The sequence below is a fragment of the Mytilus trossulus genome, chromosome 2, assembly GCF_036588685.1.
Source record: "Mytilus trossulus isolate FHL-02 chromosome 2, PNRI_Mtr1.1.1.hap1, whole genome shotgun sequence".
NCBI classification, from domain to species: domain Eukaryota; kingdom Metazoa; phylum Mollusca; class Bivalvia; order Mytilida; family Mytilidae; genus Mytilus; species Mytilus trossulus.
In genome coordinates this window covers 102478093-102505077 of record NC_086374.1, presented here as the reverse complement: position 1 = coordinate 102505077, position 26985 = coordinate 102478093, and the positions used below count along the sequence as shown (strand labels likewise).

General features: G+C 33.3%; 4 protein-coding genes across 4 annotated transcripts; 2 read left to right on the top strand and 2 right to left on the bottom strand.

The window, feature by feature from the left end:
* The first annotated feature begins 400 nt into the window (after nt 1-400).
* LOC134708571 (cytochrome P450 2C25-like) lies at nt 401-7108 on the top strand. Its single transcript, XM_063569217.1, has 4 exons — nt 401-773; nt 3201-3722; nt 5633-6076; nt 6581-7108. The coding sequence occupies exons 1-4, from the start codon at nt 437-439 to the stop codon at nt 6754-6756; spliced, it is 1479 nt and encodes a 492-aa protein (XP_063425287.1). The 5' UTR covers nt 401-436; the 3' UTR covers nt 6757-7108.
* Nucleotides 7109-8302: 1194 nt separating this feature from the next.
* On the top strand, nt 8303-21177 carry LOC134708572 (cytochrome P450 2J6-like). The gene is made up of 5 exons (XM_063569218.1): nt 8303-8940; nt 10167-10682; nt 11092-11178; nt 19150-19503; nt 20647-21177. Exons 1-5 carry the CDS (start codon nt 8613-8615, stop codon nt 20823-20825), a joined length of 1464 nt encoding a protein of 487 aa, XP_063425288.1. The 5' UTR covers nt 8303-8612; the 3' UTR covers nt 20826-21177.
* LOC134708570 (uncharacterized) lies at nt 15281-18619 on the bottom strand. The gene has a single exon (XM_063569216.1). It carries the CDS (start codon nt 18539-18541, stop codon nt 15281-15283), a length of 3261 nt encoding a protein of 1086 aa, XP_063425286.1. The 5' UTR covers nt 18542-18619.
* A 3392-nt stretch (nt 21178-24569) lies between the features above and the next one.
* LOC134708569 (uncharacterized) lies at nt 24570-26469 on the bottom strand. Its single transcript, XM_063569215.1, has one exon. It carries the CDS (start codon nt 26434-26436, stop codon nt 24775-24777), a length of 1662 nt encoding a protein of 553 aa, XP_063425285.1. The 5' UTR covers nt 26437-26469; the 3' UTR covers nt 24570-24774.
* Nucleotides 26470-26985: the final 516 nt, after the last annotated feature.

Sequence of the window (26985 nt, the reverse complement as noted above, 5' to 3'; positions counted from 1 at the left end):
TAATCCCGCCACATTATTTATGTATGTTGCTGTCCCAAGTCAAGAGCCTGTAATTCAGTGGTTGTCGTTTGTTTATGTGTTACATATTTGTTTTTCGTTCCTTTTTTTTTTTTTACATAAATAAGGCCGTCAGTTTTCTCGTTTGAATTGTTTTACATTGTCTTATCGGGGCCTTTTATAGCTGACTATGCGGTATGGGCTTTGCTCATTGTTGAAGGCCGTACGGTGACCCGTAGTTGTTAATGTCTGTGTCATTTTAGTCTTTTGTGGATATTTGTCTCATTGGCAATCATATCACATCTTCTTTTTTATATTAGAATAACCTACATTTTTAAAGGTGAATGTACGATGACACAGGTGAAAAGTTTACTGCAAATTTTAGTTCACCTGTTCGTATATCATAATCACATAAATGTAGATAAAAATACTCAAGGTTATGGATGACATTGCCGTGTGGATTCTTTTGGTTTTTATTTTTATATTGTCATACATATTTTTATGGAAACGTTCTCGTCGTCCGTCGGACTTGCCACCGGGGCCAACACCGCTGCCCGTGATTGGGAATTTGTTGAGTTTATTTGGAGTGGACATATTAACAAAAACAAGACAACTATCACAACAGTATGGACGAATGTACAGTCTGTCTTTAGGACCATACTGGGCGGTTTTTATTAATGATACAAGCACACTTCATGAAGCCTTTGTCAAACATGCGGATATATTTTCTGGTCGGCCGGATGTGTTCTTCTTCACGAAAGTTCAAGAGGGCAAAGGTCAGTTTTATTTTATCTTGAACGTATAACCTGACATCAATTCGATTGAAAGTTTTACAGTACAGTCAAAACAGTCTAAATGCTCTAACATGTCTCATCTCAGGAGCCTGTTAATCAGTGGTAGTAGACTAGTCTGTCTGTCACATTAGTATTTACGTTAATTGCTTTGTCAGAAATCTGGTCGATATTGGTCTTCGTTTGAAATGTTGAATCATACCTAACTGTAAGGCATTTATTTATAGAATGCTTCTTTTTGTAAATCATTGGGGTGTAAAAGCCCTCATTTTTTTACATAAATAAGGCCGTTAGTTTTCTCGTTTGAATTGTTTTACATTGTCTTTTCGGGGCCTTTTATAGCTGACTATGCGGTATGGGCTTTTCTCATTGTTGAAGCCGTACAGTGACCTATAGTTGTTAATGTTTGTGTCATTTTGGTCTTTTGAGTTGTCTCATTGGCAATCATACCATGGCCACCTCTTCTTTTTTATATTGACCGAGGAACATTTTGTATGAAGCGCGGAAGCACTTCTTTCTAAAAATGTGCGCACGGTCAACACTTTTACAACTCTACGAAATAACTGAAAGAAGCATTTTTTTCGATATGATCTTAAAACACAATTACTATCAAGTTTTTATTTAATTTATCTGTGCACTTTATTGTGTAAACGTGTGTCATCAGGAACATCACAATTCATTTCGAAATGAAATGACTCGTGATTGATGTGAGCCAAGAAAAGGTATCATAACGAAACCAGACATCTAATGTTATTATTTTTTCAATAAAAGAAAGAAATGTGATAACTGGCAACCAACAACAACCACTAGGAATTACAGTATCTTGATTTAGACAATCTCATGCAGAATTATTGGATTTTTTAAAGATTGATTTCAAGTGACCAACGGTCCTCTAATGTCGGGCATTGGTGTAACAGCACAACACAATACCAAACCGTTACAATCAGTTGAAATTGGTTTGTCTCAAATGATCAATCGATTCAAAGCACAAAAAGACTAAAAACCAAAAGTTACACGTCTTCAACGTCATAGCGTAATTGTCTTGGCTAAAACATCAATCATGCATCATCACATGGATTTAGTTTATAAGAGGCAAATAAAAAAAATTCTAACTCCCTACTTCTATCGTTCACAGGCAATTATTATTTAATCCAATTATCATTTTAGAAAATTTTAAGTTTCAGTCTTAACTAGAGGTTATAGTGCTCCAAGTATTGCCAATTTAACACTCTTTCTTGTATGTAAATTACATAGTGTGCTAGTGACCTAATACGGTATATATGGGGTCAGTAAATTCCATATGGGGTGAGAGCGAAATTTACTGACCCCATATATACCGTATTACGTCACTAGCACACTAAACATAACCAATTTATCTTACCGACTATCTTAACGTGTAAAATTTAGCCTCAATTATGATCTATCAAAATGATCAAGTCAGTCTTCAATACTGTTGGCATTAAGAAACTAATTCCATTGATCCTGCAAGAACAATAGCCAACGATAACAACTTTTAACGGTTTAAATGTGTTGAATGAATTTATTTCAATCTTAATCATCACTTTCTTCGTCTGTTAATTGAAACCTTCAAGATTCTTTCTCAGTTCCGTTTTGTTTTTATAAAGGGACGTAACACCACTACTAGCCGAGTATGAAATAAGCCCTGCCTCCCTACTAACCTAATATCAAAAATATACGGTTTTCACGCAGACGTTTTTAACCAATCACATTCCTAGAAATATATAGGAGGTAAGATAAATATTTATATCAAGGTAGATAGGGGGAATTCAGAGACAATTCTCAGTGCATACATTCCTTACAATAAATCAAAATACAAAAGAATATGCACCATAATCAACTTACAGTTTCAATGCTAACAAGACTAGCTACAACCAGACCATTTGAGTGAATTTATCATATGAGCTTATAACATGGTTTCTCTTTGCAGTTTTGATTGTATGTATTCATTTTTAGTTTGTACAGCAGTGGTTGTTATATTTTGCATTTTTAATTGTCACTAACTAGTATTGCTTATACACTATGGAGAATGAAAGATAAGATATGTACTAAAATGTAGTATTGCTTATACAATATGGAGAATGAAAGATAAGATATGTACTAAAATGTAGTATTGCTTATACAATATGGAGAATGAAAGATAAGATATGTACTAAAATGTAGTATTGCTTATACAATATGGAGAATGAAAGATAAGAGTTGTACTAAAATGTAGTATTGCTTATACAATATGGAGAATGAAAGATAAGATATGTACTAAAATGTAGTATTGCTTATACAATATGGAGAATGAAAGATAAGATATGTACTAAAATGTAGTATTGCTTATACAATATGGAGAATGAAAGATAAGATATGTACTAAAATGCAAACAATCAAATCTATCTTATGTAGGAATTGCTGCTGCAAGTGACCCTTTATGGAAAGCACAAAGAACTTTTACGATAAACGCTTTGAGGCATTTTGGATTTGGTAAACGCAATATGGAATCAAAAATTCTCGAAGAGGTTGAATTTTTCATTGAAGTTTTGGAAAGCAAGAAAGGGCGTCCTGTCAACATTGAAATTAATGTGAGAGAAGCTATATCGAATGTTATTTGTTCCATCGTATTTGGTAAAAGATTTAACTACGATGACAAAATATTTCAGAAACTTATCAAAGACTTGGAAGAACTGTTATCTAATCCTTATCTACCCATGGTAAATTGGATTCCATACCTACATTATGTAAGCTATATTTCCGATGTGCTTGGGACACAAAAATGTATCGATCTTGTCAAAGACCTAAAAGCTCAGTTGGCCAACATTATCGAGGAACATAAACGTACCTTTGACGAAGAAGACTTGCGAGATTTCATAGACGCATATCTATTGGAGTGGAAAAATCACACGCGTGAAAACGATATTCAATTCTCAGGTATAAATGAATATTGATAGAAATAACTGATTATCTGTAACTTCTGTACATTTAAACTAGTACATTTTCGCCCTTAAAATAAAATCAAATCAAAAATGAATTTTAAAACTATATGTTATCGAAATATGAAAAGAAAGTAGGGTTAGCGTGCAAAACTTTTCAAAACTCTATGCTACGTGTGAAAAAAATCAGAGGTTCCGAAATTTTACATAGAGAAAAGAAAAACAAGACTAACAACCATCCTTAAAAGTATATTGTGTGTGTTTATTATTGGTACCAATGGTATCAATTTACTAAAAACAGACATGAAATAAGATGAAAGAAAATGAAAAAAATTGAAGCATAAATCGTTAATCTGCAGAACCTAAGCTGTTTAATGTTCGTTTTACCACTAGTACTTCCATCTCTCTGAAACTGTATCGGATTCCTTAAGCCTGTTCGGTACTTATTTCTTAAATATCAATTTCTTCAGTTGTTACGTTCAACACCAAATTTTTTTCAAAAGACTCCAGATTTCTTTTTAAAAGTAAAACTATGGAGATAGTGAGTTTGATTTTAAAATTTTCTGACTAGGATTGTCAGTATTCTTGCTGTGAAGTTCGGTGATTGTCTTCATGCCCTCAAGAATACTCAAGCAAAATAAAAGTTACCGCATCGAAATAACCAATAATTCTGAAAGTGTTGTTAAACACCAATCAATTAAGCAATATTTAGATGAACATAAAAACGGTCTTGTCTGGAATGAATCAAATATTTAAGAAACTATCTGAAAACATTGTTCGTTAGAAAATTCAATGTTTCATTTAGCAACATTCAAAACAATTTTGACATTCAAGTCTGGACTTCAGTTTTGTTTGTTGTTTTTGTTTTGTTTTTCATACATTTAGTCTTTCTTACTTCTATTCTAAGAAATGTGCAAGTCCTTCTTGTTCCGTTTATTGATCATGCTTTATATTTTTTGCTGTCATCATAAAAAGAGGAGTAAATCAAAACATAAATTACATGCAATAATGCAATGCATGTTATACTCTGAATACACATATGAAGTTCATTTGGGGAAATTATTATTATTTATTAGTTAAAATTTAAATGGAATAAAATTGTAAAACCATACCTAATCGGTACATCATATTTACACACAATAATTAAATAATATCTTGGCAAAAACTTAAAATATATATAAAGGTAAGGGCCGATTTTGGCCTCAAATTTCAGGTTCATCCAACGAAAGATTTTGGACACTTTTTAAACACTTACGTGTCTGTTTCAATTGATACAATTAGTTTATGTGAAAGATTTTAAATGATTTAGTCATTAAAAACGCTCCGATTCAAGCTTTAATATGAAAAATCTATCAAGTATGCCAAAAACGTCACTTTTCGGATGGTTTTCGTCAAAAATGAAAGTGGCCGTATCCGTGTTCATTCTTAACCTTTATATATGTTATGTATTATCATCAAATACAACTTACATTTCAATATTATGAATGAACACGAATGCGACCAATTTCATTTAAGACGGAAACAGTCTAAAATTTAACTAAAATACTAAAATTATGAAGATTTCAGTAATTTAGCATGACTAAATGATGCTAGTACCCGATATATGTGCATTGTATTGTCAAAAACAGCCCATATTTATGTACCAGAAGCATTCTACTTTCCAGTAAATAGCTAAAAGATTACATTTTCATAATTTTGTAAAAATGCTATATTTTGCAGCCAAAAAAGGGTGTTACTTAAACTACTCCTTTGATATGTTTTATGAAACGTTCGAATGATTAAATCCATAGCGCAATAACAAATCGATGTCGGGTCTAGAATAAAACACCAATATAAACGTGGAAATGGTGTTTTCATTTGAAAATACAATCATAATGATTTAAAATATGTCTTATGTATATTATACAGAGGACAACCTAGAGGGCGTTGTGCTAGATCTGTTTGGAGCTGGAACTGACACTACAGCTAGTACCATCCTATGGGCAATTATTTTCCTAGTTAATAACCCGGATGTTCAAGAGAAGTTACGAAATGAATTGACGGAAGTTGTTGGTCCCAATCGTCAGCCTTTACTAGACGATAGAAACAACCTACCGTACTGCGAGAGTGTTATAACCGAGACATTGCGTCTTGGTAATATCATACCATTTTCTCTGCCCCATACGGTCACTGAAGATTTTGTGCTTAATAATTATAGAATACCAAAAGGGTCGATCGTCATTCCCAACATCAACGCAACCTTGCATGAGGAGAATACATTTCCAGATTCCAATAATTTTGATCCAAGCAGATTTTTAGATGAAAATGGCAAGCTCAATAAAAGGCGAGATAATGTCATGTCATTTTCACTTGGTATGTTCCTTTATAGTATATTATTGCATTGGCATTCAAACACAATTTTTATTGCTTTAATATTCAATAAGAAAGTGCATAAGTTAGTTGCTTTTAAATATAAAAAAAAAGAAGACAAACGAAAACATCTTCTTTAAAAAAAAAATGACCATTGAGTTATCCTTCTTTGATTGGTTAATAAGCAAATTGTAGGCGAGGTTATCTATGATAGAATTGTTTTTGTACTTGAAGCATTATAACTCGGTGTAAAAGTATACCTAATATATACAAGAACTAACCAGTTTTAAACAGTTTGTTGACAGTACCAAGCTACTATTGTTATCGTAGTCTAAGGTATGAAACTTTAAAGAAACGAGAGTACACAAAAATTAAAAAAAAACTGTTGTTTGGTCAAACTAGTGTTACACTACAATCAAATAGTACCAATTAAATTTCTAAAAAGAAAAATAATTGTAATACACATATATTTCTATTCTATTATATTGATTCTATTTATTCCTACAGGAAGACGTGTTTGTCCTGGCGAATCTCTAGCGAGAATGGAGTTGTTTTTATTTCTGACAGCAATAGTGACTCGGTACAAAATTTTACCTGAAGGACAGTTACCTCCTAACATAGAAGGAGAATTAGGAATGACATATTCACCAACACCCTATTCTGTACGATTTGTTGACTGGTAATAAAAGAAGGCATATAGGTGACAATTTTCTGTATACATTTATTCACTACGGATAGGCACATATTTGTTAAAAAAAAAAATCACGTTTTGTATGTTAAGTTTCAGAGTATTCATCACTAAATATTTTTAATATCAAATAGTGTTGTTTATCTCTAGGGTGATTTGTATTTGTTTTTTCTTTAAAGAACAAAAAGTGTGCGTATATATAGTGCTGCATTCTAACATAGCCGATAATGCATGGCTCTTGTTTGGAACGACACGGAAGGTTACCGCTAGAAAAATCGCAATGAACTGGAAAAACCTACATTTTCTTCACGCGATCGTATATGTTCTTAATAGAGCTATGAAGATCGGGAATGGTCTGTAGAGGTCGGTTAAGCATTCCCGCCAGTTGTGTCCCGTAACATTCTTGAAACTCAGCCGTTTTGTCTAGTCAGATTACGCTCGGGACTAAGGCTAGCTTATCGTGTCAGATTCTGCTGTATTGGGTATCAAAAATGTCCTGGATGTCTAGCCTCGAATGAAAAAGGTTTTTATCAGATTTTTTCGAAAATTTTAATCGGGTAAAGACAGTAGTAAAATCCTGAATGTGTGACTTTTAAAGGATACAGACATCTGGTGATGCTGAGGGCCATGCGATGACCTATAATTGTTTTAACGTCTATCTTCTATGATATTTGATCTCTAGTGGAGAGTACGTTGTTTCATTAGGAATTATACCACATCTTCTTATTGTTATATTATATATCACAATAACTTATACGAGGGAGAATTTGAACTCAAATATTTGAAACCTTTTAAAACCTTATTTTTACTAAACATGAATTTTTTTTATTTATTCTAACCTTTTATAGTTTCTTATTAAATAATTATGTATATATTAAGTTTGACACTAGTAACATTTGGGGCCCTGTGTAGATTCCTGATCGATGAAAGCCAAGGCATCGTGTTTAAGATCGTACTTTGACCTATAAGGGTTTTACTTTTATAACTTGATTGTGACTATGAAAAATGTTGTAAGAAAAAAATGAAACATTGATTCAAGATTTTAAATATGTTTTTGTTAACCTACTTACTATACCCGGAATTACCGTCAGACATTAAATATCCCTCCCCTTAGAAACTTTTTTCTCGAACCTTTTTTTTTCACAGATCAAAATACTAGCTATAAATGGGGAGGAATACATGTGTATAAATAATCATTTGTAACAGTCGATTGAAAAGCTCACTATAGTGCGTGTTTATGTAGTTTATTGAATATCGACTTCAAAAATATCTTAGATCTAATTTGAACTTGAACTTGAACCTTCAAACTTGACAGTTTCCTCACAACAGGACAGTACAAGCATGATAAGAAATTGATAATATTTTCTCCTGTAATGATAAGATCGATAATTATCATTATTCGATCCTTTTGTTTGGGGATTTGATTTTAATTTTATAGATAATAATTAATCGTTTTTCATTTAATCTTATCATTAGATATTTGTCTTTTTGTGCTTTAGTAGCAAACAATGAAAGATCAGCTTATTTTAAAGATATGTTTCGCTTGACCGATGCGGTATAGGTATGTAAAGATGTATGTACATTTATACCATGACTGGCATTACATAATAACATAAATACTTGACCTTGATTTTATTATATCCAGCTGACCGTATTAAATGACCACTACATGCTAACATCGAGTGGTCAGTCGCATTAGTGTTCATTGACCTACAAGTTTGTTTACAAAATAGCTTGCAAACAAAGGAAAATTTGCGACCATCAATATTTAGCTTATTCCTAAAAAGAATATTGAATATTTTCTAAAATATTGCACTGAATAAATTACTACAAAAAAATTGAGAGAGAAAAATGGATGGAGTTAGTTTGACATTGGTGATTTTAATAGTTCTATTAACTTTCTTATGGATTCGATCAAAGAGACCCGGAGATCTACCCCCGGGACCTACGCCTCTACCACTGATTGGAAATATTCCTGCTTTATTCGGAGGAGATCTATTGAAAGTTTCCAGAGATCTGAGAAAACAATATGGTGATTTGTACAGCTTGTCTCTTGGACCTTACTGGATTGTATTTGTTAATGGTTATGATCTCCTGAAGGAAGCATTTGTAAAGAATGCTGACGTGTTGTCAGACAGACCAGATACTTTCAGCATTAAGGTGTTGTCAGAACGGCGAGGTAAGTTCATATCCAGATATATAATTGTGTTATCCTGCTATAGCCATAGTATAGGTAATTTTACTATACAAATAAACATCGGCTATGCCCGTACTAAAGTTAATATTGTATCACAGATATAGTTAAATCACTATCTAAACATTAAAACTTGTTGTTCGTAAACGATATATAAAAATTTTGGAAACAGAGTTTAATTTCAATGAAAAAAGGCGTTTATCTAATTAGAAAAAAACAATGGCGAGATCTACCGGTACGGGTATTTTAAAGATTTAGAATTAAAAGTTCTTTCTGAAAATTCTGTTTAATTTATCATCACAACTTTTACAACGTGTACTTGTTGTATATACGGGACGATTAAGAGCATGTAAACCCGCTTTAAACATTGGAAATGACTAGTTTTGGATGTCTTGTTTATCTACACTATTTAAGCGACAATCGATCTTAAAACATTAAATTACGTATGCTAAATTTGAGTTGATACATTTTACGGTCCATTTTACGGCTCGCGAAATTTAACATTTTCTCGACTGGTATTTTTCGCAAATACCCCACCTTTATATGATATAAAAAAATTGAGAATGGAAATGGGGAATGTGTCAAAAGAGACAACAACCCGACCATAGAAAAAAAACAGCAGGAGGTCACCAACAGGTCTTCAAGGTAGCGAGAAATTCCCGCAGCCGGAGGCGTCCTTCCGCTTGCCCCTAAACAAAAATTTACTAGTTCAGTGATAATGAACGCCATACTAATTTCCTAATTGTACACAAGAAACTAAAATTAAAATGATACAAGACTAACAAAGGCTAGATGCAACTGACTTGGGACAGGCGCAAAAATGCGGCGGGGTTAAACATGTTTGTGAGATCTCAACCCTCCCCCTAACCTCTAACCAATGTAGAAAAGTAAACGCATACATAACAATACCCACATTAAAATTCAGTTCAAGAGAAGTCCGAGTCTGATGTCAGGAGATGTAACCAAAGAAAATAAACAAAATGACAATAATACATAAATAACAACAGACTACTAGCAGTTAACTGACATTCCAGCTCCAGACTTCAATTTAACTGACTGTTCAATATTTGTATTGTGTCTCTACAAAATTAATTGATCAATTTAAAGATATAACTAACTGATATAGCATGTCAAAGAAAAGAAAACAATTCTAAAGGGAACTCACGTATGGGTTTTTTGTCATATCAATTTTCTGATCATTATATTTTCAGGAATTGTATCCTCCAATGGGCATCGTTGGAAGGGTCAAAGGACTTTCGCCCTCGCAGCTCTAAGAGTTTTTGGTTTTGGCAAAAGGAGTATGGAAACCAAGATATTAGAAGAAAATAAAAACTTTATTGAAATTTTAGAAAAGGAAAATGGAAAACCTATGGGACTTGCTGGACTTATAAACAGAAGTGTGTCTAATGTTATATGTTCTATAACTGTAGGCAAGACCTTCAGTTACGACGATGAAGGTTTTACTCAGGCGGTGAACCTAGTTGGAGAAGAAATTTCAAATCCGTATGCACCACTCGTTGATATGCTTCCATTTCTACAGTACGTTCCTGGTGATATGTTCCTCATTAAGCGTTCGTTTAAGAACAAAGCCATACTGGAGCAAGCTGTTAAAGAAGAAATAGAAGAACACAGGCAGACGTTGGATGAAAACGACGCAAGAGATTTTATTGACGCTTTCTTGTTAGAAGAGATGAAACACAAAGAGGAAGAGGGAACCGATTTTGAAGGTATGTATAGTCGTGGGGATTATTTATTGTTTTGACGTTCAAAACGTTATGCTTGCATAATATGCAATCGAATCCCTTTAACAAATAGCAATATTTCATCCTCTATTCTGTCTGTGTATTATTGAGTACCAGTACATACCGGCAAAACCGTACATGCAGGTGCTCATTCAATAGATCCTATCTTCCTGCATGTTCAGCCATATTCAAATCAAACAAATATTCATATGACAGAGTATCAACTAGAGTAAATTTAAAAAAAGAGAAAGCGCTATCTTATATTTCAGTTTACAGTTCAACTCATATACACGATGTAATTCCGTGTTAATCATGTTAATCCACAAACAATGATATATATATATATATATATATTTTTTTTAATTTTAGACCATATCAAAATTATCTTTTTTAGATGATCAACTACAGTTTACCATACTGGACTTGTTTGCCGCAGGTACAGAGACAACATCCACCACAATTTCATGGGCAGTATTATTCCCACAGGTATTTGGGGCATGGACCCCCCTTTTTTGTACCTCACTAAAAAAAATATTGTTTATTGTTTTTTTTTATTTATTTACAATATTCTACAATGTATAAACATATATCAAGTCTCAACAATCCATTGCTAGTCGATTACAATATTTTTTTTACTATCCATACGAGCCCAAGTGAAAAAAGAAGAAGGTAATTACCTTCGATGAACGACCTACTTTCACTTTGGAGGATCAGGTCAGGAAATCGATACAAAAATCATATAAAAACTCACTTACTTTTCATAAAAAGTACATCCTTAGATTCCTGAGATATTTTTCTCGACGTTTAAATAGGTCACATGGTGATCTGCGGCGGTTTTGTGTCTTGTTTTACTGATTTTGTTCTACAATTGTCGTCCGTTTGAACCTCGATTCCCGGAAGAGAAAATACAGCGCCATCTGCGTGGTCTTTCGCTATGTTCTATAACTCCGTTTGACTAAACTGTTTCCCTGTTTTTGTTTACCAGTTTTACAGATGGGTTCCGAATGCAATGTAGCTATAAGAAAAGGTAAGAGATATTCGAATAAAGTATTTTTGGCGGACTTTTACAAATCCAAAAAAAAAGGTTATAAACATAAAACTTTGTTTTTGTGAAAAGGTGTTCTTTAAGATGTCTTCTGATCAAACAAAGCTACATTCTTGGTTAATTGATAACATAGAAAAATGCAGTGATACTAGTAATTATGTTGACCTTAATGAAATTAAGAAAAAATACTGCTTACCAGTGTCCAGTGCAGCTATTGGAAATTGTATTGTACAATTATTCAGGGATGTCACAAAAAAGAAAAAAAGGTGTCAAGATGACTGGAGCAAGACTACTCAGGTTTATTATGGACTGTCATGGCGTACACTGTCCGAAACAAGTTCTTTAGAATTTAAAAACATAGTTTCTATTGTGCCAAATGACTTTTTTGTAATATCAAAACTCCCAGATAAAATATTGCTTGGTTATTTCACAAAGGAAATCATAAATGGCAACAGATTCATGATTGAAATTAAATTTGATTCCAACGGTCAATGGTTCATAATTGCAAAAGGAAAGACAATTAAGTTTGATGAATTAAGTATTGAAAATAACAGTTATTTAAACATGTCAAATCATTCTGTGTTTGAAACTGTTAGACAATTAAATTTTTGTAGTGGTTTTCCGGCTGTTGATGGCAGTCATATTCAACCAGATGTTTCTGTATACAAAGAGCATGTGGCTATTGTTGGAGATGAAAACTCAGAAACAATTCGTTTAAGGTCAAAATCATGTAATATTGTTTTACCATTCAAAACATCAAATGTTGCTTCACATTTGTGCTATTTCTGTAAAAAATATAAATGTTCTCAAGAAAAGGAAAAGGAAAATGCTAGCTGTGCTGAATTACCTCTTGAAAAAAAATCTAAAATTAATGAAAATAAAGATAACGAGGTTAGTGAAGAAGTAACTTTAAATGAGGGTGATAATGCTGACATGACCGTAATATTTAATAAAATTTTTCCAGATTGTTCTGTTAAAATGCAAACATTTTTATTTTCTCAAAAGATGGCTTTAGAGCGCCATCCTTTTGGGAGAAGGTGGAATAAAGAAATTATAAGACTGTGTTTGACACTGTGGTGCCGAAGCCCGAAAGGTTATATTGAGCTAAGGAATAGCAATTTTTTAATTTTACCATCCCACAATCTTTTGCAACGATACAAAAATTCTGTTGAACAAAAAAGTGGAATAAACAAAGAAATCCTGCATTGGATGGCAAATGAGGCTAAAATAAAAAACATTCCACCAGAGGGCTACAAAGGAGGTCTTATGATAGATGAGATGTCCATTCAACCAGATTTACAGTTTAGAAAACGAAATGGTGATATTGAACTCATAGGTTTTACCGAGTGTACACCAGATTCAATTGTGTTCGAAAACATGAAAACTGGTAAAAGAGACAGGACTCTTGCGACTCATGTGTTACAGCTAGTGTTTTTAGGTTTTACTGGTTTTCGATTTCCGTTTGCTCATTTCCCTACCACCACAGCAACTGGTTATGAGCTCTATTTATTACTTTGGAAATCTGTTCACATGTTGTCAATGTTTGGTTTCTGTATTGAGTATGTAAGCACAGATGGAGCTCAAAGTAATAGAGACATGATGAAACTTCTGCTACCTGGATTTGATTCTGCTAACCCTATCACATGTTCTTTTCAAAATGTATACAATGTAACTTGTCAGAAGCTGTTTTTTATCATGGACTTTTCCCATGTTATAAAAAAAATCAGAAATAATGTCTCTAAAAGTGGAACTGCTGCATTTTGCAAAAAACATTTGAAAGCTAATGACAAGTTCATTGAATGGAACCATTTTAAGGACGCCTACCTGTGGGATCTTCAAAATCCATTTCCAATCTACAGGAAGCTCACACAGGAACACATTTTTTTGACATCTGAAAGTAAAATGAGAAATCATTTGGCGGAGGACATCTTAAATAAAGATATGTTACATTTAATGCAAGTATACAAAGAAAGCCTAAAGAAAAATGATACACTGAATGCAACTATCGAACTTATCAAACATACCAGCATCATAATCAGCAATTTCCGTGATCCAAGGCCAATAATTGATGCCGATGATCATAGGTTAGCCGAAAATCAAGAGGTATCAGATTGGTTTATTCATTGGGAAAAGAGTGTTATAAATGACCATACAATAACAAACAAGCAAAAACATCTAATTTCTTATCAAACTAGACAGGACATTGTATCCTGTATCATGGGATTTGATGAATTGTGCAAGTATAAACTTAAGAATTCACATGCGTCTATAATTGCGAGTAGAGTAAATAGTGATGTTGTGGAAAATATGTTTTGTCAACAGAGGACGTTACACAATGGGGCAAATACCAACCCCACATATTTGGGGTACTGTAATACAGTAAATTCTGTTATTTTGGGACAACATGCGATTTCAAAAAAATCTAATGCAGGAGGTGTAGAAGAATCATGTAACATGTCTCTACAGTTAAAGAAAAAGGTATATATATATTAAAATCAAGAAATCTAGACAATTAAATCAGATATTGGGTAACATTCAAAGAGACAAAAAACAAATTATATTCTTATAAATACAACCAGATGTGGTGTTAAATTTTAAGGAGACAGCAACCAGACAACACAAACAATTCAAAAACAACATATATTGAACATAGGTCTTCAACAATGGTCTGACGACCTCACATATATGCATTTTGGGGTTTTCCCCCTCCATTTTTAGGTCCACTGCACCTATTTTAAATATATTTAATGAAAAAAATACTTTATGATAGATACATTGTACTTGTGATCATAATTGAACAATATTGTTGTTATTCAACAGTGGGAACCATCTTACTACCTTGCATACTAAAGAGGGAGACCCATTGTTAAAAATACCCGTCTAATTACCATTGTCATGATTGTCAGTGCTTTGATTAAGGTACATAAAACAATTATTTTTATTTTCTCAAGAAAATAAGGACAACTGATCATGCCCCTCCCCTATTTTTATTTCATATTTCAGAAGTAATTTTGAAAAGCAATAAAACTTAGTGTATTCTATCATTAAATGTTTCCCAAGTGAGGAAATATTATGTTTCCTTTATTTAAACCCTTCTTTAACCAAGAATTAATTAATTTGGATGTATTTTAAGTTTAAAAAAACAACAATTGTTCCTAAGTTTTAATCTTGAAATTTGAAATTATATATATGTATGCATTTTATAGCTGACTATGCGGTATGGGCTTTGCTCATTGTTGAAGGCCGTACGGTCACCTATAGTTGTTAATGTCAGCAGTGTCATGTTGGTCTCTTGTGGACAGTTGTCTCATTGGCAATCATACCACATCTTCTTTTTTATATATTGACCAGATGACTATTATAGAAGTGAAAGAAAGCACTTAGACACCCCAGCTACATGAACCTTAGCAATAAATTAATTTCTATACATGACATATTTGCAACTGGATGTTAAGCACTCAACAATCAATCATTTTCTATCAATTAAAGAAGTTGGATTTCATTACATTACTCCTCCAATTTAAATCAACTTACCTAATTACTGACAAAGGGGACAAGTAAACTTTTCACCATCTTCTGTGTAATCAGTCCACTCAGTCTCATCTTGTAGATTTACACAATTTCTGTGAAACCACAACCCACAAACATCACAGCAAATCCAATCTTCTCCTTCCCTGTATGCAAGATTACAAATAGCACATTTATCATCTGATTCGTCATGTTCAAATGTAACTTTTTTCACTTTTCCCTTTCCTTTTCCCTTACCCTTTCCTTTTCCCTTGCTTTTTCCAACTGATTTTCTTTTTCTCGATTGTTTTGTTATAGGTTGGAGTACTGAAGCCTCAGAACAAGAATCAGAATTAAATGTACATGTATGTGTGGCTGAAGTGTTAGAAGGAGAGTGTGGTGTTTCAGTCATGTTGTCAGTGCTAGGTCCTGGTGTTTGATCATCTACAATGGATGGTCCTGGTATCAACATATCCAGTATTAGAGATGGTCTGATGTCACTTTCATTAACCTCACAAGGTATGCTATCACTATTTAAAATGACATTGCTAAGCAAAGAACTTATTTCATTCTTCTTTTTGGACGAAGACACTGTGACATTATAAATTTTGCATAACAAAAGCAAATCCTTTTTAGTAAAACTCTTTTCTGTTAAAAAATTTGAGTTTGCTACAAGTTCAGATTTTAGACGAAGGTGGGAAACTGTTTTTCCATCTGATTTATCATCTTGAAAGAACTGCATATTAAAAGCTTTGACAGATTTTTTAGATTTCTCCATGACCTTTTTCCTTAGGGCTTTTCCTTTCTCTTTCTTCAGAAACTGAAGATAATCTCGACGAAATTGACTAAATGCAACTTTTATGAATAAATCCACAACCGCATTAAAAATTTCAATATACTCCACACATTGTTGTACTAATGAAGACAAAGTTTCAATAATGTCACATTCATTTTCACCTTCTGACGAAGATCTAGCTTTTGTTAGTGTTATACTCCAAAGTTCAAACAGGTCTTTATCTTTAATAATTTGTTCTTTCACATTACTAAACAGGTATTTTCCATGCTGAACAAGACTGCCATGTGTAAGGCTGTTTCTACACAAAAGTTCTAATTTAGTGAAAAAAGTGAAGGCATTGTCAGTTATATTGGTTAAACCTTCTCTCAAATTTTGTTTTCTTTTAGTTTCATCTAAACTCTCAACATCACTTGAGTTAAGCTGAAGTTCATTGTAAGATGTTGATAGGGAATTAAACAAATTTAACTGCATTTGTAATTTAGTTATTTTAGATTCCATTCCTTCAGAAAAAATTGCATTTCTAATTTTTACAGACATTTTATGCTTCAGTTTTGCTATAACATAACCACTAACATATCTAATTTTGCCTCTTGCAGCTCCACATAAGCCATCATCAACAGTCAGTTTTGGTAAATGTTCAGGAGGTTGAAGCTGGAGATGAGTGGACAAAGTCTTAAACAGTTTATTTTCAAGATAAAATAGAATAGATGTCAAACACTGATAGTAGGGCCCATTTGCACTCAATCCATACTTTGTAAGTAGTTTTAATGTAATTTCTTTATAATCATCTGATGTGATATACATGTTAAATTTTACAAAGAAGTCATTCTGAAATTTAGCAGAATATTTTAAACTCCCTTCAGGAAAACAGTTTAGTCCAATATCTTCAATAAGTGAATTTTGTAGTTCAAACCATTCATCAAAGTGTTCATAATTACATAAAATTAATTTTTGGAATAATAAAATGTCATTTTCAAGGGGAGTGTCAATGAACTCAGTAATTATTTTGTCTAAAGCCAATTTTGACGGAGAGCATGCTTGTCCTTCAGTTAATACGTTATCTGCAATGAAGGAATCTAGAAAATCCAAATGTTCTATTTCACTGTCCGAAAAATCTGAGTCTGCATACTCATTAACACAAACGCTAGTATCTGGTGGAGCAGGAGGTGAATCATCATGATCCTCAACAGATTTAGTATCTTTTTTACCTCGGCAGCATGTCAAGTCCTTGTAAATGATACCTAATGTGAAACTGCTATAAAAGTTTGTCACATGGACAGGATGTTTCTTACATAATACTTTTTTAAAGTTTAATACTCGAAGTCCTTCAACACTTTCTGCTCTTCCGACAGCAACCCCTACTTGACCAGGTTGACTGGAATTTTCACAATTTACTACTAAATTTTTCAAAGTCATTCCCTGTGCCTTGTGTATAGTCATGGCATATGCTAATTTTAATGGTAGCTGAGTTCGCTTTGCTAAAACAGTTTTATCAACCGGGTCAAACACAGTAAAGTCTGTTGCTGTTACATTAGTAGTTACAGACTTATCATCTATCATAAATTCAACATCAACAGATTTGGCATATAATTTAGTAACTTTTCCACGTAAACCATTTACTAAGGATTCACTAAGGTTCTTTACCAACATAATACTACAATCATTTTTAATTCCTAGATTTTTTGGAGCTAACATCTTGTTTAAATAATGTTCAGACCCTTGATCTATTGCATTGTATACTTTTAAATCTCCTGGGATTGACTGCAATTTGTTATAATTAAATAAGTCAACATCTAAATTCCTGGCAAAAAGTTGCACAGCATTATGTTCATTTTCAGTGGGTCTATTCAGTGAGTTTAAAAATGCTAAAGTCTCATCTGACGGATTGCCAATTTCCAATTCATTAATGCATTTAATAAGAGTATGGTCGCTTTGACGATGGATCAAATGTAAAATAATTTGATGAGGAAAACAGTCATTAAACCAACTAATTCTAAAACAATGGTTTCCAGGATCACCTAAAAGTTCATTTGGTACAGGGGGAAGCTGGTAAAAATCCCCTACTAATACAATTTGAGCACCACCAAAGTATTGATTTGATTTCCTCACATTTCTAATTAAAAATTCCACTTGAGAAAGAACTTTGGAACTAATCATAGAAATTTCGTCTATAAAAAGAACATCAACATTGAGAAAATTCGTCTTAACAGAAATAAATCTTTCATCTGTTTCAATGAGATGCAGTAAGTTTTGATTCATATGCCTACCATCTTCAATTCCTGCCCATCGATGTAAGGTTTGTGCTCCCAAGTCGGAAAAATGTGTAGCAGCAATGCCAGTAGAACACACGATTTCTGCCTTTCTTTGATGTTTTCTTAAATATTTAACAGCTTTTTTAATAAGGAATGTTTTGCCAGCTCCGGCTTGTCCACTTACAATTAGATTGTGGCCATCCTTGATTAAATTAAAGGCTTGAATTTGATCTTCGTCAAACATTTTAGAAATTTCCCGTACTTTTCGCCAAAAATACTTTATTCGAATATCTCTTACCTTTTCTTATAGCTACATTGCATTCGGAACCCATCTGTAAAACTGGTAAACAAAAACAGGGAAACAGTTTAGTCAAACGGAGTTATAGAACATAGCGAAAGACCACGCAGATGGCGCTGTATTTTCTCTTCCGGGAATCGAGGTTCAAACGGACGACAATTGTAGAACAAAATCAGTAAAACAAGACACAAAACCGCCGCAGATCACCATGTGACCTATTTAAACGTCGAGAAAAATATCTCAGGAATCTAAGGATGTACTTTTTATGAAAAGTAAGTGAGTTTTTATATGATTTTTGTATCGATTTCCTGACCTGATCCTCCAAAGTGAAAGTAGGTCGTTCATCGAAGGTAATTACCTTCTTCTTTTTTCACTTGGGCTCGTATGGATAGTAAAAAAAATATTGTAATCGACTAGCAATGGATTGTTGAGACTTGATATATGTTTATACATTGTAGAATATTGTAAATAAATAAAAAAAAACAATAAACAATATTTTTTTTAGTGAGGTACAAAAAAGGGGGGTCCATGCCCCAAATACCTGTGATTATTCCTGATGCAAAATATGGCCATACAAGAAAAAATGCACGAAGAAATCGAAAACGTCGTCGGATCAAATCGACAGGCAACTCTGACCGACAAACCTGATTTACCATACTGTAATGCTGTGATTACTGAAACCCAGAGATTAGGAAATATAGTTCCTTTGTCTTTGTTCCACATGGCCACAGAGGACCTCGTTCTGGAGAATCGACGAATACCGAAGGGAGCAATTGTTATTCCCGTTCTTGATTCTGTACAGAATGACGAGAAAAACTTTCCTAATCCAGAAAAGTTTGACCCTTCAAGATTCATTAACAACGAGGGAAAGTACTGCAATCAGGATAAGATCATGCCATTTTCTTTGGGTATGTATTTGTCACAAAGGGTCGTACATTAAACTCATAATTGCTTTGGGACATTCTTGTTCTGAGCCCCCACCCCGCCAAAGTCGCTTTCCCTTCAATATTATCAATCTTTAAGTAGATTTTTTTTATGGCCCCGCAACGAAGTTTTTGGAAATTTGATAAATTGTTGAAAATCAACGTTTTATATACGGAGGTTTTTTTTCTAACCGCCTTCAGATATTGGGCTGCTTTTTTTGTATGTGAGTTAACCATGATGAGATACAGGTCAAGTTTTAGTTTTGTTCCTCTCATTGATTAATTTTTGCCAAAATTAAGGGTTTACAACTTTAAAAATTGTTGAAAATCACAGTTATACAGACTTTTTTCTATAGGCCTCCACATCATTTGAGCAGAGATTTGTTATTATGAACCTATCAATGTGAGACTACCATCATGTTTGTGTCCAGATGTCATGCATGTGTTATTGAAATTGCAGATTTTTTCAACTTTTTTGGGACGGGGCCATTCGTGTCGCTTTGACACATCTAGTTCAATTTATATTACTTATTTGTCTGACAAATGCCAATATACTAAATATTTATTTACATTTGACTATTATTGTTGTTGTTACCAATTATGTAAATCAATTGTATCTGATTTTATGCCCTTCATGGGCCCTGTTATTTCGGAAATAAAAATATTCTATTCTATTTTATATCGACAGCACTCGAAATTAGGGTGGTATGATGAAGTTAACATGCATATTAAGGTTTAAAAAAGGGTTATATTGGTATACTCCTGTTTACATTTACAATTCGGTATCATTACTATTAATTATTATGGCTACTAGATCCCTGACGTGAAATTAAAAGAATAGTATGACACTCGGAGTGGTCGAGTCTAGTTATGCTATAACAAGGATGGCATCGAGCTGTGACTTTAGGATAAAAAAAATTAGATTAAATAAAAAAATATATTGTTCTCTCAGGTTTGTTTATTGTTATCAATGACCGAATTTCTTGTAAAATCTAATACAATGGTAAATTAAAATATGCGCCGATCAATAATATTAAAAAATGTATATGCATTAACTACTTTTACATGTTACGTATATTGGAGAAATTATGCTGAAAAATTCTGTTACAAACACTTTTTATTTTACAGGAAGACGTGTATGCTTGGGCGAATCTTTGGCCAGAATGGAATTGTTTCTATTCTTAACATCAATGGTTCAAAAATTTAAGTTCCTACCACCAGTGGGAGAACAGCCACCCCCAGCAGTTGGAAGTCTCGGCATAACACATGGACCGCTTCCATTTAATGTGCGATGTGTTCCATGGTGATGTCTGTTTGTCTACTTGAGTTTGAATTTCGTGACTGGTGATACAAGCCCGTAAATATCAAATAGCAAGAAAAGGTCTGACTTGAATGTCGAAATAACGGTGTTTTTTAACGCTCAAGCACGGAGTCAAAAACATAACAAGTCACAATTATCGCTCTATTAATAATTATGTCTAGGCTTCCATTTACATCAATACTTTTGTGTTACGATAATGTTTTCATTTTAGAATGTTTAAAGACTTGAAACCGTTGACCATTTTGACAGAAAAACTAAGTCTTGGGAGTTAATAAATAGACGACGACGAATTATTAATTAATGTATAATATTCATATTATAGAAGTGGTTTACATATATTTTTAGCTAAAGTAATAAATCTTTTGTTCTTATAAACAGCTTGTGATTTTTTTTTTGTGTTCAGTTTTATCAGTTTGTACAATACGATTTATTTGCGTAATCATAGTTTCATTCACATTTCAAAGCATAAACACATAATCCTTTTGAGTAGTATACGTATTATGTATGAATGAGAAATATCTTATAATGTATACTGAAAAAATACCAAGAATGCAATAAAAAAAAACGTGACAAGTCGAAGTAATTGAGTCATACTACTCAATGGTAAAATACAGAACGTAGCATAAACAGCAGTGTACAAAACATAATATAGATATAGGAAGATGTTGTATGAGTGCCAATGAGACAACTCTCCATCCAAATAACAATATAAAAAAAGGACACCATTATAAGTCAAGAAAAAAAAAGACGTCGCAACCAAAACAAAACTAAGACGGAATATGCTCTGGTGGGGCAAGCAACGTTTTAATCTAAATCCACATCAACAGAACAAGCCGAACCCGGTGGTAGATCGTATTCGGTGACCAGAGATCTCAACAAAAAGGAATTGGGGAGGTTACTTTACGATACGATAAAGGGAACATGCGATAATGTAGAGATTAATACATGGCCTTTTCCATATCTGCCCGGGTAAAATCCCGACACCCCCATATCAGCCCGAAACATAGATGATCTAGTATACATGCAAATATAGTTAAAAGACTTGTACAATAAAAGAAGGATCGATGCAAAATAATAACAACAAATGATCATAGACATTTTCTTAGTACAATTCTAAATAACGTATATTAATAGGCAAATGCGCCGACTCATAAATTGGGGGGAAATGTATGACTGCATGCAGTTTCATCATTATCACCAAATACATCTTTAGAAGAAAAACTTTATATTATCTATGATAAATCGTAGAAATCATATTTTATATTCCAATCGTATTAAAGTATAGATCTCTGATCTCGTTATGTTCGATTTTAATCGTATTGATTTTAATTTGTAAAGTTAATATAGAAAAAAGGAAAACAAGATTGGCTAGAATTGATTAAATCAACTTTGATCAACTTCAACTTTAGATAACATTTAAAGTAAGTCCATTATGTCATTTTTGTTAGGTCATGTACCGAATCCAGACACAATTTTTTTTTAATCCGGATCCATTATCAGAAAATATCGCTGAAACAACAGAATTATTGACCAGTATGGTCACGTATTTGATTACCTTGAACTTGGACCAATAGATTACAACTACCAGCTTGAACAAAATTACAAACTAGACCTCAAATTCTAAAAATAATAATTCAGTGGTTGACTTTTGTATCTGTATATCATAATTGTTTTTTGTTGATTATTTTGTAAGAAATTATACCGTTAGTTTTACTCCTTTGAATTGTTTTACATAAATTATCCATTCGGCAAATCCTCAATAGCTTGCTATGCGGTAAGAGTTTTACTCATTGTTGTAGACTGGCATATTAAAACATTGGCGGTCCTAAAAAATGTTTTCAAATTCCCAAAGCTCTCGTAAAACTGAAAAGTCAAATTGACTACATAGATCTTTTGAATATTAATTTTACAGTTGGTGTTCAACATCTAAACAGCCCATGGCAACCTAATTAAAGCATATTGATTGGTCGGTACTGTAACAAACGAATAGCCACTCTAATGTCTCGCCTGCTTTACTGACTGTTGAATTTATGTTGGTGGTTCTAAATACAAAGTTTCACACACACGTAACAAAATGCAAGAAATGAGGTCAAGGTCAAATAATTCTATAGCCAGAAAACATGTACTCCGAATTTGGTTGACCTATTTTTCTTGTTATAATAAATTAAGAAACAGAAGAAAACTTTATATTGACCATTACACCATGGAAATGAGGTCAAGGTCAGATTAACCCTGTCGGACAGATATGTACACATTTCAATCATTTCATTTCATTAAGTATATAAGGAACAAATATTACCAGGCAAACTAAACATGGTTTTGGCTTTTAACTAGCTGTCAGTAACTGCGAGTACTCTCAAATCGTATTTTCTTGTTAATTCGACCTGTTGATACTGTTTATAATGCTTTTTTGTTATTTTTTATTTATATGGATCTTGTCTGTACACCAGCTTTGATTATTTGTAATATCTTCAATTTTTCACTTATTCTTACAACATTTGTATAAACTTCAAGATTATAAAAAAACGGTTTTTTTCTAAAGTGAACATTGATTGGTTAAATATTTCTCAGTGTGTTTGAATTTGTTTGTTAGCTTTTTGGTCATGAATGTTTGTCTCTAATATTTAGTTAACTGTGCATTTGTATTCAGATATCGCAGATCAAATTTATTCGTTCATTGTGTAATCATACGTTTTTTGATTGAGTTAAGTCTGCCAATTGATATGTTATCGTATGTTTTTCTATGTTGTGATGTTATGCTATTGTTTCAGAAAAAGGGAGAAGGTTTGGATCCATTAAAACGTTTAATCCCGCTGCAAATGTTTGCACCTGTCCTAAGTCAGGAATCTGATGTACAGTAGTTGCCGTTTGTTTATGTAATATATACGCGTTTCTCGTTTCTCGTTTTGTTTATATAGATTAGACCGTTGGTTTTCCCGTTTGAATGGTTTTACACTAGTAATTTTGGGGCCCTTTATAGCTTGTTGTTCGGTGTGAGCCAAGGCTCCGTGTTGAAGGCCGTACTTTAACCTATAATGGTTTACTTTTTAAATTGTTATTTGGATGGAGAGTTGTCTCATTGGCACTCAGACCACATCTTCCTATATCTATTGACCTATGAATCATGAAAATGAGGTCAACTTCAAGGTCAAGCAGAAAATTATTGCCAAAACAAAAAGACATATATACACCGTCCAAACATTCCATACACCAAATATAGCATATAGTATCTAAAATATGGATATGACCACAAAAACTGAACCTTATGAACTGGCCCACGAGTTAAGGTCGAGGTCAAGTGAATACTTTTTTAATATGCATGACGACATTGCAAGGTACGCATACACCATAGAAATGTGATAAATGAGAAATAACATAACAATTATTTTTTTCAAGTACACTAAACCTAGAAAATCAAGAACAATAAACATATGACACACTAAATAACATAAGGAATCTATAAGTAAGGTATGAAGCATCAATAATGTCTTGTACTTTGTGAAATATTAAGCTGTTGAAAGTAGAAAGTAAACGCCACCTCCGCCATCACCGATTTCAAAAGATCTTATACAATACTTGTTCTATTTTATTTATAGATGTCTCTTATTAACTCCTCATTCCAATAGCAACTTGTCCATGTTGTCTAAATTAACTCAAAAAGATACAACTTTTGAAATTATTGCGAAACTTGATAATCTCTAAGCAACCAATGGTGTGATGAGCAGGCTAGTGCGTGATTTTTTGTAGAACTAATGTTATATTGGAGGTTTTATTTTCGTCGTTAACCCCAACTCTGGTTTTATTCATATCGAAAACAAATAGGTTTTAAAGCATTTTTATTTACAATCGGACAGATTCAACTACTTAACATAAGACACTGTTTCCAATACTATAGAAGAGAATATCTCTTTCCCCTTTGAATTGAAAAGTTTCCTTCAAGAAATGATAATTTTATATAGTTTGGTATTGTCACTACTGTTTTTAGGTTTTACACACCCTACGAAAGTATGTCCTGCTTCTGTACTACAGAAAGAGCGTGGATATATTATTCCTAACTTACTTGTGTCCTTCCATCCAATGTAGTTCCCTGAATTGTTAAGAAAATATAAAATGCAATGGGTCAAGTTGGAAATGATAATATTGTCACTTGGGGTAGTAAATACACGTATTGGTTGGAAAAGAATTTTCTCTGTATTAACTTCTGGATTGCCACTGAAGGTATTCAGAACATCCCCATCCTCACTCAAAATTACAACTCTGCCGGTGTAATTTTTAGATAATCTGTCCACTATAAAGATATTACCATTCCTTGTTCTAGTGATGTTGAGAACAAATGTAAATATGGGATTGCCTTTTCTGTCATATTCATAGATAGCTTCATGTTTTCCACTTTCATCCATTACGATCACAACCCGTCTTCCCACGGCTTGATATACTACTTCCCCACTAAAAGCACCAACAGTGATGGTTCCATCTCGGTTCACGTAAACAGCTGATAGACGTAAACCCTTTACCTCAAACTTAGTTTTGGTCACTTCACCTGTTTGGTCACTTATCTGCTTAAGTATAGATCCACCATCGGCTAAAAGGAGATCTTTTAAGGGAGTGCATGCCATATCCCAGCACATAATTGTTTTTTGCTCAATTATCGTTGATGTACTCCCTTCTATTTTAATTTTCTGCAATACTTTAAAGTCAGTAACCCACAATGTATCATCAGAACAGGCTGCCATTGCATAAACGTTTGAGATTTTAGTGTCAAATTGTTTGAAAACTTTAATCTCACCCCTTAGAGAAACATTTTCTAGTGCACCAATGTTATAAGCAGTTATTTGTCCAGGCAGAAATATTGGAATATTATCAAATTCTGTGCGAGGCGATGCGACGGTTTCCTCTTTTGATTTTGCTAACCCCAAACCATCAACAAAGACAGAGTCGGCTTCCATGGATTGGATGATTCCATCAACCTCAGATTGCTTAGATTCAAGATTCCCGATGAGCAAGGACACATCTTTTTCTTCTTTTTCAGTACATCGATGAAAGTCGTCCCACTTTTTAATAAGTTCAGTCTCCAATTTTTCAGTATGTTGGTCCACTTCCTTCTTAAGCTGGACATTCTGATATTTAATTTTCTTCATAGTACTTTCAAATTTGGAAAGTTCAGCCTTATCAATATCGTTCACTTCTGCTTTTCTTTTTTTCAATTCAAATATATTAGTTCCGATATTCTTCCCTTTTGTCTTTAATTTGTTCACCAGGATTTCATATCTCTCTCTGATGGTTTCAAACCCATGGCCATTATGGGTTTCTGATATGCATAGTGGACATACTAAACAGTCACATGTCTTGCAAAACAAAACATAATTTTGACCTGTGTGAATTTGACATCCTATATTGGAAAAATCTATTTCGTTGTCATGGGGACCCATCTCCTGTATAGAAACAACTTTGTGATCCTTGGCAAATTTGAACTGTACATGAATTTTCTCACATTTGTCACACATGAGCTTGTCACAGTTTAAACACTTCCATGTGATAATAGAATCCACCTCACAAAGACTACAGGAAACTGGAATCTGTCCACTTCCACAGGCCATTATAACTCTAATTAATGTCTGCTGGATTATACTTCCTTGCATTCATACTTGACCTTAACAAATTATGCTATTAATAATACATATATATATATATATATACATATATTTATTCACCATTAACTTTTGTATTTTGTATGTACACACTTTCATATAACAATGATAACAACTAGATACCAATTAATTGTATCTATGTATAGCATATGCGGATTCAGGGGCGTCGCCCCCCTTTTTGTTGATTTATTTTATAGGGAATCACTGATGAAACTGATGCATGCCCCCTTTTTTTAGGTCAGTCAGTGTCCCCCTCTTTACAAAAAGTTCCGGATCCGCCACTGTATATTATGATCATAACATGCATATAAATACATAAACAGGGGCGGATTTAGGCGGGGTGTGGCGGACGTGCGTCCCCCCCCCCCCCCTAAAATTTGCAAAGCATGGGTTGTCTTCAGCTCAATTAAGTATCTGAATAGACGACGAAAATTAATGTCGTCGCCTTGCATCTGGGTTAGCATTCAAAGAAGTATATAATAATAAAACAATAAGTTT

What these genes read in the sequence shown, in the direction of transcription:
- LOC134708571 (XM_063569217.1), top strand. Translation starts at nt 437, where the DNA reads ATGGATGACATTGCCGTGTGGATTCTTTTGGTTTTTATTTTTATATTG. An exon ending in AAACGATATTCAATTCTCAG is followed by an intron (nt 3,723 to 5,632) that starts GTATAAATGAAT and finishes TATATTATACAG; the next exon opens with AGGACAACCTAGAGGGCGTT. An exon ending in TGTCATGTCATTTTCACTTG is followed by an intron (nt 6,077 to 6,580) that starts GTATGTTCCTTT and finishes TTATTCCTACAG; the next exon opens with GAAGACGTGTTTGTCCTGGC.
- LOC134708569 (XM_063569215.1), bottom strand. Translation starts at nt 26,436, where the DNA reads ATGGCCTGTGGAAGTGGACAGATTCCAGTTTCCTGTAGTCTTTGTGAG.
- LOC134708570 (XM_063569216.1), bottom strand. Translation starts at nt 18,541, where the DNA reads ATGTTTGACGAAGATCAAATTCAAGCCTTTAATTTAATCAAGGATGGC.
- LOC134708572 (XM_063569218.1), top strand. Translation starts at nt 8,613, where the DNA reads ATGGATGGAGTTAGTTTGACATTGGTGATTTTAATAGTTCTATTAACT. An exon ending in GGTGTTGTCAGAACGGCGAG is followed by an intron (nt 8,941 to 10,166) that starts GTAAGTTCATAT and finishes TTATATTTTCAG; the next exon opens with GAATTGTATCCTCCAATGGG. An exon ending in AGAGGGAACCGATTTTGAAG is followed by an intron (nt 10,683 to 11,091) that starts GTATGTATAGTC and finishes TATCTTTTTTAG; the next exon opens with ATGATCAACTACAGTTTACC.